A 16,327-nucleotide genomic window follows, 5' to 3' on the forward strand; every position below is an offset into this window, starting at 1 on the left:
CAGGGGTGTAGCTAAGGGTTTTGGGCCCCCAGAAAGAATATTAATCAGGCCCCCCCTTAACTGGCTAGCCAAGCAACAAATGTTGCATCATTTTTTGTAAATATATATGCATTTTAATGTATTTTTGAAGCATTATTTCTCCATTTATGAGCAATGTTCTTAATTGGTTAAACGGAATTTATTTGCATTTCTTTGCAGCCCTGGACTACACCATTTGGACATTTTTAAGGGAGGGAAGAGGCCCCCCAGTATTTATTTTACTCTATATGATACAAGTTTCAGTCTGTTGACTAATTTATTTTTTAGCTTTTGATTTAATAATGACACTAATTACTAAAAAAAATAAAAAATAAAAAATAAAAACACACTTTATATTGCAGGCTCCTCAAGGGCCCCTCCCTTCTGTGGGGCTGGGTAATCAGTACCCTTTTTCCGCCCTTTGCTATGCCTCTGGAGAGGAGGACAGTGGATAGAGCCAGAAATGATTGATGATTGATTGATTGATTGATTGATTGAAATAGAGATGAGAGAGTGGGGTAGAGACATGCTGGAAAGGAGCCGCAGGGGTGCGTCCTAGCCGCCAGGCCATCTGAGCCCCAGTCTGTCAACAGGCGACCTCACTGGTAAACTGTGCTGCATTAAAACACGCACATATTGAAGTATTTGTGTCTTTTTTCCTGCACCTGGGTGTACTTGCATGCTACGCTCTTCCTTCCTCACTACCCTATTTCACCGTGTGCTTGCTGAGTGGAGCAGGCTGGCAGTGCCACATTTTAACAGCTTTTCTCCCTCATTATGTCAAAACACACCTTCAAAGAAAACAAAAAGAAATTGTTCCTGTTACTACTTTTAAATTGGGGTGAGCTTAAGCAAACATAGCATAAGATAAAATAGCTGCCCTTGCTTCATTAGCTTTATCTACCTTAGCTATATAGGCTATGTGTCTTACACAGCTAACAGCTTTATTAGCTTTTGTTACACTAGCTATACAGCCTGTGTGTCTTACATAGCTACCCTAGCTTCATTAGCTTTAGCTACACTAGCTATATAGCCTATGTGTCTCACACAGCTACCCTAGCTTCATTAGCTTAAGCTACATTAGCTTTATAGCCTATGTGTTGTACATAGCGAACATATCCTCCTTAGTTTTAGCTACATTAGCTATTTAGCCTATGTGTCTCACATAGCTGCCCTAGCTTCATTAGCTTTAGTTACACTAGCTATATAGGCTGTGGGTCTTACATAGCTAATATAGCTTTGATGGCTTTAGCTACATAAGCTATAATGCATATGTGTCTCACACAGCTACCCTAGCTTCATTAGCTTAAGCTACATTAGCTATACAGCCTATGTATTGTACATAATGAACATATCCTCCTTAGTTTTAGCTACATTAGCTATTTAGCCTATGTGTCTCACATAGCTGCCCTAGCTTCATTAGCTTTAGTTACACTAGCTATGTAGGCTGTGGGTCTTACATAGCTAATATAGCTTTGATGGCTTTAGCTACATAAGCTATAATGCATATGTGTCTTACACAGCTACCCTAGCTTCATTAGTTCAAGCTACATTAGCTATATAGCATATATGTCTTACATAGCTAACATAGCTTCCTTATCTTTAATATAGCTTCATTAGCTTTGGCTAAATTAGCTGTATAGCTTGTGTGACTTACATAGCTAATATAGCTTTGTTAGCTTTAGCTACACTAGCTATATAGCATATAGATCTTACATAGCTAATATAGCTACGCTACGTTAGCTGTGTTAGTGTATTTTTCATTGAGAACAAGCTTTTTTCCTGTTAGCTGACTTTTTACCTTGGGTTTTAAATATTTTGTAGTTAGGTTTTTCAGGTCGGGTTTTTACTTAAAAGTTTGAAAGTTTTAGCATTTATTTCCATTTTGACAGAGGCACTGTCCCACAGTAGTGGTCTGCAAGAGGGGGCATCTGAGAGCTGCAGTTCGCAGCCAGACTGTCTTGTCCTATCCTGCTTTCATGTTAAAGCCAAATGTATAACTCATGGGAACCCTTTGCTTAGAAAACTTTTTAAAAAAAGACTGCGGCAGTATGCTGTTCATATTCATCTTACACACTTCATAACTATTAACAATTGCCTTTTTTAATGGTTTGGATTGCCGTTGTTTTTAATAAAGAGCCATCATTATTCATTTCAGTCTTGTTAAAGCTATCTCAAAAGTCTTGACAGGAGCTTAAAGGAGCTTTGAATACTGAAAGATGTGTCTTTTTCACAGATTCCAGCTGCCGCCATGGCGAGGCAAGGTCGCCCTGCATCTGAGAGCTACCAGTCAGTCTGCTACACAGGAAGCTCCACAGTCTCTTTAACCGGAGGAACTGAGATAGTGGGACTGGATGATGAGGATGATCAGGCTCCCATTTTCTCCCTCTCAAAGAGCTCCATGGACGTAGTCATGGTGTCAGGGCTGCCGCACAAGCGTGACCCAGTTTGGGCCAGAACGGACCTGAGACGCAGCTCCAGCACCAACACACACTCTGAGCAGAACTCAGTAACGCTTCAGCAGCTTCACCCTCAAATGTGGCAGCACATCAATGCAACCAACAGCCACCAGTTATCGGTGACAGGCCAAAACGTGGACATGCACAGCCCACCTGTCCTCAGTGAGCGCTGGATTACTAACATGCAGCGCTGGAGCGGGTGTAGCGCCAGCACGCATAGCCGCAGCAGCACTCCCGACACAATTGTATGGAAAGACGGGAACTCGCGGCCTTCTAGTCTCATACAAGTACCTTCCTGCTCTGCAGCGCCGGAATCTCCTATGTTGAAATCAGCCTCTTCACCAAACACACCTTCCCCTTCTCCATCGGTCACCCCTGTGCAGACACCAACTTTGACTCCTTCGTCTTCTTCACTCCTTCCACCAAAAGCTCACCACCAGAAGGAGGTTTCAGTCATTCTACTTTCACCCTCTCCTCCTCCTCCTCTTCCACAGACTGAGACCCTTTCGCCCTTGCCGTCAAACTCCCCAAATCTCTGCCACCTTCCCGACACAAACTCAGAGGGCTTCCTGGAGAATAACAAGCTCACTTTTAAATTCCCTTCGCCGACCCTTTCATCTGTTTGCATAGCAGAAGAAGGCACACCATCAGAAGTTGGAAGCATTGTTGACGACGTGATAGAAAGGCTGCAAAGTCCTGGAGGCGCTCCGTTACCTGAAAGTGGAGGAGTGAGAAGCCCCGTGCAGATGCTAAGCCCTAGGGGGCCTGGTTCTTGTCCTTCTCCAGAGTTAAGCAGTCCTGGAGGTGCTCAGTCATCAGAGAGTGGAGGTGTGAGAAGCCCAGTGCAGATGCTAAGCCCTGGGAGGCCCGGTTCTTGTCATTCTCTAGAGTTGAGCAGTCCTGGGGCTGTGCAGCTATCAGAGGGTGAAGCGAGAAGCCCAGTGCACATGTGCAGCTACCTCAAGCCTGATTTTTGCCCCTCTCCGGATCTTCAGAGCCCTGGCAGTGCACAGTTGTCAGAAAGTGAAGTGAGAAGCCCGGCACAAATGTTTGGCCACCTTAAGTTGGATTTTTGCCCCTCTCCGGATCCACAAAGCCCTGGAAGTGCACAGATATCAGAAAGTGGAGGAATAAGAAGCCCAGTGCAAATGTTTAGCTACCTGAGGCCGGATTTTTGCCCTTCTATGGAGCTACAAAGTCCTGGAAGTGCACAGTTCTCAGAAGGTGGAGAAGTGAGAAGCCCTATGAAGCCTGGTTTTTGTTTTTCACCGGAGCTTTGCAGTCCTGGATGCATGCAGTTATCAGACAGTGGAGAAATGAGAAGCCCAGTGCAAATGTTACGCTACCTGAAGCCGCCTTCTCAGGCAGAACAGGAAGCAGGCAAACCTTCAGCTTGCCATCTTGAGCTTCCATGGCTCCCAGTGCAGAGCTTTCTAGCAGGCCAAGGCGGGAGGTTACCCCTGGTTTCTTCTTTGAGTGACTCGCAGTTAGATGACTGCTGCAGGTGCCACTTCCACATGAGAGAGGGCATCGCAGAGGCTCTAAAGGAAGAGGGAGGTGCAACCGCGTTAAAACCACAGCTGGTGGATGCAGCCGTGCAGACAATCTCTCCGATTGGCTACTTTTGGGGCCTCAGGAGGAACACTTCCAACTCCAACATGGGCTCTCACTCCCTCTTGGGTTCACCGCCTGGATCGAGGCTTAACCTGAAATCATCCATAGGATCCAACTCCAACCTGGTGTCCCCGTCCTCGAGCATGTTCCCAGTGAGCAGTGAAGAAGAAGGGGAAAGGCAAGAGGAAGACGTGGCTTGGGAAGTCGACTCTCCCTCCACGCACAATCCAGAGAGGCGGAGGTCGTGTTTGAAGACACAGAGCGAGATGAGGGACCAGCTATGCAGGAGGAGCAGCATGAAGCAGGTGCAGTGGGATGAAGAAGGCATGACGTGGGACATTCACGGAGCAGCTGTGGACCCGGAGGAGCTGAACACGGCTATACAGAAGCATCTGGAACTCAAGAACAGCCCCCAGCCTGCAAAACGTCCATCGAAGAAGAAAAAGAGAGCGCCAAAGCCTCCTCTTATATCCAACGTAGTGAAGGCCATGACCCCAGAGCTTAACCCTCCAGGGATTATTATTTCATCGGCCTGTATGGTGGAGCCTGAGAGTGAAGATTTACCAGAGACAGAGAAAGGGAGTGAGGAGGTGGAGAAAGGGGCAGGCAGAAAGGAGGAAACTGTAGAAATTCCTCGTAGAGCAAGCAGAGCGGAGGCGGCTGATGCAGAACAGGAGGAGGAGGTGTACGGAGACGAAAGCTCCAGCCAAGCAAAGTCTCCCTCACATGTGAGCGGACAGAGCCGAAAGAAGAGTGTGATCAGGTCGCTGAGGCCTGGGTGGTGTGGGGGCTCGAGAAAGGCAGACAGCTGATCTGGGAGACTGAATAAATGACTTTCATGTCATATCAATTATCCATAGCTGATTAAATCCACAGTTTCCACATAACCACATTCATAAAATGTTGAAGGAAGCTCAAGCATACAATAGAAACTTTCACTTTCATGTAGTTTTGGACTTTCTTTTTCATCATAGCAAAAAGGGAATAGATGCAATGCTATGAAAATACACTCACTAAGATCCACTGTTTAGAATGGGCATAGTTCTGAATCAAATTTAAAACGTCTACTGTCCATATTTCTTTGATTGCACTCTAATTTCTTCACTACACTCCTTACTGTTTATCAGACAAGAGAAGAGAGGATAGAACTAAAATGGAAGGTGAAAAGTGTGTAAAAAGGAGTAATACAAAGAAATGAGAAAGAGACTCAGCAAAAGAAAAATGTGATCAGCACCTGGCGGCTTTTTTTTTTATAAGCAGACATTTTGTAAAAGGTTACTTTTCACCAATTTGAGAGCCTCAAATTTGTATCTGGATATTTTAAACTTATCTTAAAGGTCCCGCTTTGGAAGGAAGAGACGATACCGTGACAATCAGCATTTTACAGCACTGTGCAACTTTTAAGCATGTTTGGGCAAAAATTGAGGCTGATAAGGCGTAGATGTGGCGAATAAGTCGCTTGAGGGCACCAGCGTGTGGGAAGGAGGATTGACACAACCCCGGTAGTGCTCTGGATGTCCTTGCATATTACCAGAGGAATGGGAAAATAATCAAGGTTCATACCTTAAGAGCAGAGTAAGGGGTGGATGTGGCATGAAAAAAGGACCTAGGGCAGTGGTTTTCAACCTTTTTTTGCCCAAGGATCAAGCCAAAACTTTAAGGCACACCATATCCATGCAAAATAGCCTCTTACAAACGTTACAGTAACTTAGGTTGTTGTAACTTTGTAGTATACATAGTTGTTCAGATTCCCACATTTAAATTTGCCTCAAAGCAACCCACCACTGAGAACCACTGGTCCAGGGTACCGTACGGGTCTGTAGTAGGATTGCCATGAGCCCCTGGTTGTGCTGTGGATGTCCCAAGGCCCCGAAAACTGCTGGCGGTCTCCGGGCATATAGCCAGGGACAAAAGAGAAGAGATGCCGTTGAGGTTCCCCTTTCCATCCCCAGGTTGTGGCACATCGAGCCCTGTGATGAATCCTTAGTGCCCCACATGCCTAAAACTTATGCACATGCCTGTACCTCCATCCCCACTGGAATGCTGCTATGGTAGAAATCTCATAGAGGGCTATCTTAAAACATCCTTGGCTTAATTTCTGTTTCTGTCAAAATGGGACAACAATTCACACACTGAACTTCATAATATGTTTGCTCCAATGAGGAATCAGCTGAGCAGTACAGCCTTTTCATTTTAGACTTTTTTGGCTGAATGGCTGGAAAATGAAGCTAGAATGTCCAAAATCTGCAGTTCCTCAAATGGCCACTTGAGGGTGGCTCCAAAAATGACTCATTTCCCATAGACTTCCATTTTGAAATACCCAAATCTTGTTTATTTATACTGGTTATAAAGCAACACAACAATAAGGGTATATTATTTTTAATGTACAGTAGATCTTTACATTTCTTTGTATCTTGTCACTCTAAGATGTTGTGCTTTGTTTTGAAATTAAAATGATTAAAAACAACGTTGTGAGCACAGTTTTGAAGGACTTATACTTTACTTGCATTATTTTAAGGCTTGAAAAAAATGTCATGTATTCTTAAGAGTTTTGAATTATTTTTAATTAGTATTTCTTTCTTTCTTTCTGTCTTTCTTTCTTTCTTTCTTTCTTTCTTTCTCTCTTTCTTTCTTTATCTTTTGCATTTCCAAACAAAGGTTGGTTCAAATATGATTGAATTTAAGTGCGAATTTAAGTATGAATCATAAGTGCAGCAAGAGACATTACTTGTTATCACAAGAAAATTGAGTAAAATAAGATTACGAATGTATGGGCACTTGATGTTTCCGTACATAATAGAAGCAACTTGTATCTCTTTTGCACTGTTTTGAATAACTTTATTTATTTGTGCAGTTCATCTTTAAAACTGTCAGAACCTGAGATGAAATTTTCTTCTGGGTACAAGAAAAAACCTAGAGAAGACCTCAAGAACTGCTGAAAAATGATCACATTCAAGGCCTGCTCTCAACACTTTAAATGGGTTTTAATACAGGATGTGATTCGGCGTGAAATTTTTTCACAGAATTTCACCGAAAAACACCAATCAGAGCCACAAAAGTCCCCCTCCCTCCCTTCCTGCCCTCGCCCCGCTCAGTCACGGTAAAATACACACGCCAAGTACAGTTGTATGTAAACTTGGTGAACCTTTAGTGGTGAGGTTTGACCATTCAGGCGTTGGAGTTCAGATGAGCGGGCACATTCTCTCTCATTCACTGCAGAAAAAAGCTCAACTCACCAGTGGCTTCCACTGCAGTTATTGTTGTCATATTTTCACAGATGTATGTAGAGCGGGCGGAAGGATCTCTGCTGCATGTTATTGATTTTATCCTGGACTTTAAGGTTCAATACACACAAATTTTAAAGATATACTTACATTTTTTCAACAGACTCCTGTTTTTTTATTCAGTCATACAGACAGTTTAAGCTTTATCTGCTTGTTTATAGAGCTCGTTTCACTTCTTATTATTGCTCTTATAAACTTTTCCAAGTTTCATGGAAAACTATTTCCTTTCAAACAAGCATTCCTAACAACATCTGTCAACAGTTGTGAAAAAAGGGATCGTGTTCTTCTGCTGATATTTTTAATCAGAATTATGTTTGCTGTGTGCATTAAGGGAGTCTGACTCTAAAAATCTAAATGTGCTTATCTGTATCGCTGATACAGTGCTGCATTGTCCTCCATTCATTGAGTACAAATGATTGACAGGCGTTATGGCACGCCCCTTAGAGTTGCTGATAACCGGCCATCAACCCATAATGTGGCGCCACAGTCTGCAGAGATGCAGACGGTGATGTGAGAGATGCAAGCTCAGTGGTTCTCAACATAGGGGTCAGGACCCTCTTATAGGTCACGAGACACTTAGAGGGCACCGCCAGACACCTTCCAAAAATAATTTATAAATGATTTCAAATTGTATATTTTACCCCTTTTTCTAAAATCTATGCATACAATTAGTTAAATGTAAAATAAAAACAGGGTCATTTGGTAGGATTTATGCTCCAATCAAAGTAATGTTTAAAAATCCTAAGAATGTAGGTCTGCACATGACTGTTCTTGAATGTACATGGCTGTATTCAACTATGCTTCAACCACCCTCAGGAATGGGGGTCCCCAGTCTCTGGCACCTTTTCTTTGGGGGTAGGGACTGTCTTAACTTACAAAGTGACTCAACTTTGTTTAGAAAAAAATACTTCTTAAGTTATAATTTTAGCAGTGGCAATGCTGGTTCGATTAGCCCATTAACGGAAATTTCTATTATGTGTTAGCATCAAGCTAACCAAGCAAAATGTACCTAAATAAAATGTCAAGCCCAAACACAGCAGCACTGTCCGATGCACATCCTAACTATTTTCCAAACAACGGCCCCATTATTTTCTTTAAACAAACCCATAGTGCTGGCAACCAGACAATCGTGGGATCACCATGACACAGAGTTTTTTCCTGAGAGAGCAGCTGTTTTTTCCACCTCGGCTGCTGTAGTAGCAGATCTGTTAGAGAGAGCAGAAAAGGTCATTTGGAGCCATCATTCTTCCAGAATTTCCCCTCTGGGGATCAATAAAGTACTATCTTATCTTTTGTTTGCGGTGCAGAATAAGGGGGAGGCCTCAGCTGCTGGCAAAACACCACAGCTCCTTTTTTTTTTTTTTTTTTCACCTACTCAGCGAGGTGGAGAGGCTAGCCCCAAGTGGGCTCTCAGTTCTGGTATCAAGCAACGGGCCCAGCAGTGGCTGGGGGAAAGCCTGACTGTTGGTGTGCTGCTGTGTGCTAGGGATGGCAATTAAGGTGTGTCACATGACACAATGCGATGGTGCAGGTTTGGGCTTACGATAGTTGAATGGCTACTCTTGGTAGTTTCCAAAACATCACTTTCAAACAGTTTCATGCAATAAATATTTGCATTTTTATAAGGAAATATGACCAAGAAAACAATGTAGAAGAATCCTGTCCTGGCGTTAACAGTAGCTGTACACTTGCAACCATTACCCTAGAAATGATGAGTCTGATCAGTTGACAAAGCTGGTATATAAAGTCTCTTCTTGATTTTGATTGGCCAGTGAGGGAGAAGTGACACTGACAACTCGGCACTGTTCCAAAAGCTAAATTATTTTCAACTGAGAGAGCTGTGATCACAAAAACAGCTGACGCAGTCAGGGAGCTGTGCGCTATAAACACTGGAACACATTGGTTTTTGCATTGAAAGTTAGCACACCAGCTGTGGACTCAGACCCTTACTGTTAGTAGATTTTGGAGGCTTTAGCTGTGCTTCTGGTCCGATTTAGTTCAGACTGGTTTAAAATAAGTGATCTGTAGTATCTGAATTTGTTGGCATCCTTCTTTTGGTGAACCAAGTGTTCCTACCTAACCCTAAAGAGAGGAGCTAGACTTACTTCTTTACATGCTTTTAAAGAACCTAGTGCATTCATTCATTCATGAGTTTGTCATTCATTTTGCTTCTTGTTTAATGGACCTTAAAAAGCCAAAACGGTACAAATTAATAGCTGTTTGAGAGCCAAAAGACCTGCTTTTATTGAGCTTACCTGAAGACCCGAATATCTAAAAGGAATTGGAATTTCCATCATTTCACAAGAGCATGGACTGACATTCGCAGTGAGGACACAAGCAAGATCAGGATTTACTGTGCCAAACTGTACTGAACCAAACAAGACTGCCATTCCTGATCACCAAGATGCAAAACTTCATCCTCAGAAGTAATTCAAGGCATTTAAAAAGCAGCTACATTTATATTAAACACCTGTCTTGACTGCTGTTTACACAGGATAAAGTATGCATGGTGAGGATTTATGATATCAGAGAGGGGTCATTCTCAGGTCACTATGTCACTACTATAGGTCACGTGTCCTGGTGTGATGTTTGCTGGTGTACAGTGCAGTGCTGTCTTTGTCCTATGTGCATGTTGCTGTACGGTGAGCATACTATATGTATGTGAAAGTGCTGATGGGACTCCCTGAAATCCCCTTTTTCTCAGCGGCAGTGGAAACTCAGCTACAGGAGAACAATCCAGCGCTGGGCCTTTGTTGTGACACAGCACATTGTCTCTGGAGGTGTGCTGTTGTGCGTGTGCGTATGTGTTTGTACTGTATGTGTACCTGTGCATGTACTTCTGCTTGTGCTCACTGCCTGGTATAAATAGCGAGGGATACGTGCCGGCCGCTGATTCTGTGGATGAAGATGGCTGTACCTGGACCTCCTCTGCTTCTCCTTCTGTCTGTGCTGCTGCCGCTGCTGTTGAGCAAGGCGTCTCTGCCTGCAGCTGCGTACACACTAACAACCGGACGACAGCCTCAGCCTAAGATCCTCCACCTGGGTGAGGACAAACATCAGAATACAAACTTTAAAATGCCTGATTTATTTTTCAGTCTTCCTATAGTTTATCTTATTTTCTGTGTGTCCTGTTAAGACTGGCCGAAGGATTGCGGCATGGCTCACTTCAAGCCCAACATGGCTGAGAGGATTGTGTCAGGGAATGAGGCAAGACCTCACTCCTGGCCCTGGCAGGTCTCACTGCAGGTAACTCAGTCTTGATGTTATATTCAAACCTGCTTTAAGACTACAAGTTCTCATTACTCTCATCAGTTACAACCTGATAATGTTCAAATACTTGATTATTCGTTTTCTTTGTCAGAATTCTGCTAAGGATGCAAATTTTAAGTTTATTTTCAATGTCAGGAGAGCATTTATTTAAATCATCAGGCTGATCTAACAAGATCAGACATTGGTAGGACAAAAATTGATAAAAATGTCATTTAGTTTAAATTGTCTGTACACAAAACACTCAAACAAGAGTTAATATATTCAAATTGTTAGTGCCCTCTGCTGGACAATCAATGTAGTAGCACTCTGCTGCTACAATAGTCTTGAACCATTCAGTTAACCTGACATGCCAGATAGACTGTTTCATACATCCACTGCATGGATATATTTCACATTCCTCTGGGAAATCTCCCATACAAACTGTTTGAGAATTGCAGGACTTTTCAAAAAATTCTTAGAAGGTGACTGGACAAACATTCTGCCTGTCACAATCATTGAAGGCCAATCAGAGCAACGGCAAACTAAAGAAGTAGTCTCCGGCACTACCATAGTTTCTGAACAGTGCAGCCTGTTGGTGGATAAAACTCATACCAAGCCTGTTTGGGAGAAGTGCAAAAAAACATCTTCTCTGCCAAGAAAGGCTTTCAGGGTGGCTCTTTGCTAATATTCTAATCCAGAAATGTGTCCCAGTCCTGATGAAACTGCTGCTATACTCTAGCTACATCCAAGCTAAATGCTACATTGGCAGCAGCTATTTGGTCCCCTATCCCAGTACAACTAAACCCTGCCTGTAGCTACCATCTCATTATCCTCAAATTATATCGATTGATCAGATCTGTTTACAGACCTGGCACAGTCATTTCAGATTGGAGCTTGGAGAGATGGATTTGCCTGATGACAGACATGGAATCTGGACAGTCCATCTGTTTGCAATGTTACCATTCAGTATCTCAGCATACTATAACTGTGTTTTATTGTTTCTGACTTGCTGATGGTGACACTTCCATCACATATAGGGTTGCATTTGCCACTTTATCCGAACAATTTCGCCACTTTATTAGCAGGCAATCCCAGCTGTCATTGTGTGGCTACTTAATCACCAGGCTGACTCATAGAGGGAAACACCAGTCACATTCATAAACACGCCTATGATCAATTCAGAGTCACCCACCAACATAATTAGCATGCCAGAGTACCAAGAGAGATCCTATACTTGTGCAGGAGTAACATGCAAACCCTTCCTGTAAGGTAACAGCACAAGCCACTGCACCACCATGCAACCCTGCATGAAACATATTAAATAAAAACAAACCTTTGCAACATGTATAGACTTGTATATTATTTATTTAACAAAGGTAATAGCATTTCATTTGGTTTATTTCCTTCTTGTGAAAAAGCAGTGTTGGACTCAGACGGGGGGCAAAGGGGCCATTGCCCCTCCTGGTGCCCTGATGTTTGAAAACACCACAGTAGTGTCCTCTTGGATGCTTTTATGGTAGATATATGTGATGAGGTGCCCTGGAAGTGGACATAATTTGACAAAATGCCTCTTTTGTGCCATGTAAATGGACATAATTTGACAAAGTGGCTCTTTTGTGTTGTGTAAATGGACATAATTTGACAAAGTGGCTCTTTTGTGTTGTGTAAATGGACATAATTTGACAAAGTGCCTACTTTTGTGCCATGTAAATGGACATCATTTGACAAAGTGCCTACTTTTGTGCCATGTAAATGGACATAATTTGACAAAGTGGCTCTTTTGTGCCATGTAAATGGACATAATTTGACAAAGTGGCTCTTTTGTGCCATGTAAATGGACATAATTTGACAAAGTGGCTCTTTTGTGTTGTGTAAATGGACATAATTTGACAAAATGCCTCTTCTGTGCCATGTAAATGGACATAATTTGACAAAGTGCCTCTTTTGTGTTGTGTAAATTGACATAATTTGACAAAGTGGCTTTTCTGTGCCATGTAAATGGACATAATTTGACAAAGTGGCTCTTCTGTGCCATGTAAATGGACATCATTTGACAAAGTGCCTTGTTCATTGCCCTGCAAGTTGAAAAAATAGACAAAACTTGACCGATTGCCCTTTATAGCACCCAACAGTGGAGAAAATGCAATGAACTGCAATAAGTACCCCCTAGTAATTTTCTGTGACATCTCTCCCTAGTGTATATCTTCAAGTGTAAGTCTAGTTCTCGTTCTAGTTCTTTTTGGTTAATATCCCCGAAAAAGTTAAGTATAAATCCACAACTTGAGACAAGCCTGTATGTAACCAATGTTTTAGGCTGTGTATGAGCCCCTGTCAAAATGTTAAATAACCCCAAATTAAAACACTTTGCTTGGTGTGTTTATGGTGTTAGAGGTGTCCAAGAAATTAAAATAATCTCACATCACCGAGGAGGCTGTCTTGTTGACTTGTAGGTTCGTCCCAGGGGAAGCAAACATTACATTCATGTCTGTGGAGGCACTCTGATCCACAAGAACTGGGTCCTTACTGCTGCCCACTGCTTCCAAAAGTAAGAAAACAGTCAGTTTACACAGAAATCCAAGCTGAAGAAGAAACAATATGAACGCCTTACTTTAAGCTGTCTTTGGGTGTCTAAGGGGTAAAGCCGAGGATGCTGGGAGCTGGAGGATCGTCTTGGGTAAACACCAGCTGAAGCGCTCAGAGACGGCAGAGAGGATTTTCCCCGTGAAGAGGATCTACCGGCACGAGAACTTCCGTTACCCTGCCCACAGCGAGCTGGACTACGACATCGCCCTGGTGAAGGCTGGCACAGACATCATCCCCTCAAACTTCATCCGCTACGCCTGCCTGCCGCGCAAGCAGACCAGCCTCAAACCGGGACACTACTGCTGGGTGACCGGCTGGGGAGACACCCGCGGTGAGTGCAGGGCAGAGAGGCAGACTAATGTGGATGTCTTTACCTGTATGGAACAAGCACTAAGTCACAAAAGTTACCAGGCGTAGAGGGTGTATTTAGTGACCGTGTTCACCGCCGACTTTCAGCGAGTAATCGGTTAGATACTTGACTTATGTCTCTTTATTGAGTTGTAAGTTAAAATGACAAAATAGGCATATCCGATATGAATTTAATGAAAAAAAGTCAAAGATTCATTCGCGAGGGGTCTTTTAATTCTCCATTATCATCTTTATGAAAACAGACCCGTTCCGCTGAAAGTCGTCGGCTAGCATGGTCACGAATTCAACCGGTACACCGTCAGCCACGCAAAGCTAGGCTATGCTAACAGTATGAGATCAAAGAAGGGCTAAAATTGTGTCTCAAAATACCGAATACCTCAGCTAAGCTACATATTTTGAATTGAATGTATTTTTTTAAAGGGTTTTGCTTACAAAAAGAAAACATTTTAGGTGTTTTGCAGAAGGTTTTTGGAGTTTTAGTTGAATAATTTAACTTGAAGTTTAGCTAAACTCTGATATGAATAGCTTAAACTCTAATGTTAAAACACCAGAAAATGTAAAATTACATTTTTTTTAAAAAAATATCAAACATAACCAACAAAAATAAAACATTGATCACTTGATTTCTGGAAATGTTTAAACTTTAGTCACAGTTTTATAGAACTACTCATTTTGATTTTGTTTAAAATACTGCCATGCTAACAATGGCAATGCCCACACAGTTAAAATTTAGCATGTGCAGCTGCAGTAAAAGTCCAAAAGTCATCAGAGAAAATACAGAAAAAGTGATAAATCTTTTCTATTTATTACCTTAAACCAGGAACATTATAAAAGCTATCTGGAGAGGAACATGAATATCTGAGACTGAGGGATGGTTTTAGTAATGTAGAGGCCCCAAGCAAAGACCAATATAAGGCCTTTCATTGTTTAGCAAAAAGTAATCATTGCAAATGAACAAAATACAGTATAAGCAAGCATCTCTTTTCAGGTAATATAACCAGAAAAATACAGGAGATACCCACATTTAGGGTGGCAACATACAATATAGAAATAAATGGTAATCACAATACCAGAATTATGTACTTTATGAGTCTAGTAAATGAAACAAAATCAAATCTGTTTGATACCATGGCAATTATAAAAAATTACTGACACCTAATATTGGGATTTTTTTCTTTTTTAATCAAAAATAGCACACAAACTCCTTAATAATGTTTAAATTGTACAAAAACATCAGCAACATGTCCTTATGTTGACTTTGTCCAACTTTTGTATATTTTTAAATCACTTGTTTTGAAAGTATCAAATCTCCATAATTTTAATGATCAGTGGTAGGGCAATTTAGGAAAATATCTAATCTAAGTTCTTTATCTTATGTATTACTAAAAAAACAACCAATAAATAATTTAATATTATAAGGAACGCAATATTTGGTGAACTACAGCTTAACAATTTTGAAAAACTCTAACCTCATATCTCATTTTGATATATTTTAAATACTTGTTGCATTGCCTAGCCCTACCTTGAATGGCTATCTCTTGCGTTCAAAATCATAACTTGATAGTTTCAGCACAGTATGAGGAATAAACAAGTCACCCAGTTGTACCACTTTGCATTTTTATTTTGAAATGAAGGTGAAGCTGGTAGACTTCCCGTTAGGATTCTGGCGTGGGTCCAAAAGGCTTTTCAACAGGTCTGATGATGGTTCATATGCTGACGAAAAATCATAACCCTAGGTTGAATGGTCTGCAAGGGCTGATTTTTCATATATATTTTTAAAGAAAAAAAAATTCATAACTCAAACTTAAGGCCAGATTGTGGAGCCGCCCTGTGGTAAAAAGTCACAGTTTTCTGAACTTTAGATGTCCACTTTGTCTAAATTTTGCAGAAAAATTCTTAAGTCAGTCTGGGAGAGCATGCATACCTACAAGGGTAGGATGTTTCAGCCAGCACTAAAGTAATGAATTAACACAGTACTATCAACCTGCTTTAGTGAGGCTAGAGTCAAGAATTCTTTCAAGCTGAATGTAGTTAAACTTTAATAATTTTCTTAACATTATTTCAGGTGGAAAGGAGAATGTGTCTCTGGCTGAAGCTCTGAATCAAGCTCGCCTGCCCATCATTGACTTTAAGACCTGCAGGCAGAAGAAATTCTGGGGTGATCGTGTTCGAGACTCGATGATCTGTGCTGGGTTCAGGGACACCGAGGACCCTCCTGCTGCATGCCAGGTATGACTGAAATGTTAAGATGGTATTATACTTGGTTAAATATGCATAGTTTTCACTTAACCACTTCCGTTTCTCTCAGGGTGACTCTGGCGGACCTCTGCTGTGCCAGCTTGGGCGAGATCGCTGGGAGGTGCACGGTGTGGTGAGCTTTGGCCCCATTGGCTGCACCGTGGAGAACAAGCCCAGTGTGTTCACCCGCACCGCTGCCTACATCCCCTGGATCGAGGCCACGCGCATCAGGGATTTCTTCCTACACTGAACGGACCACCTGACAGTAAACATAAGCTCTGCTTGGTTTTCATACTCAACTACATTCTGTTTTTTTCACAGCTATTGTTTTTTCCAGACATTTTCTCAATAACTTCAACTTACATCAACTTAAGGATGTAAAATGTGTTCTAAGTGTGTGACAATTGTTTTCCTAAACACTGTCAAGTCTAAACTATGATCTACTGTGGTTCCAAACAGCAGAAAGTTTTGACTACAATGTTTACACATCATTATTTTCACAACCAGTCAACA

At 41.9% G+C, this 16,327-nt stretch overlaps 1 protein-coding gene across 1 annotated transcript; it reads left to right on the forward strand.

The window, feature by feature from the left end:
• The first annotated feature begins 10,282 nt into the window (after positions 1-10,282).
• Positions 10,283-16,309, forward strand: zgc:112285 (uncharacterized protein LOC561476 homolog). Its single transcript, XM_041816458.1, has 6 exons — positions 10,283-10,418; positions 10,512-10,621; positions 13,075-13,169; positions 13,258-13,538; positions 15,642-15,805; positions 15,885-16,309. Exons 1-6 carry the CDS (start codon positions 10,283-10,285, stop codon positions 16,062-16,064), a joined length of 966 nt encoding a protein of 321 aa, XP_041672392.1. The 3' UTR covers positions 16,065-16,309.
• The last annotated feature ends 18 nt before the right edge of the window (positions 16,310-16,327 follow it).

This window comes from Cheilinus undulatus, linkage group 20 (assembly GCF_018320785.1).
Source record: "Cheilinus undulatus linkage group 20, ASM1832078v1, whole genome shotgun sequence".
Lineage (NCBI taxonomy): Eukaryota > Metazoa > Chordata > Actinopteri > Labriformes > Labridae > Cheilinus > Cheilinus undulatus.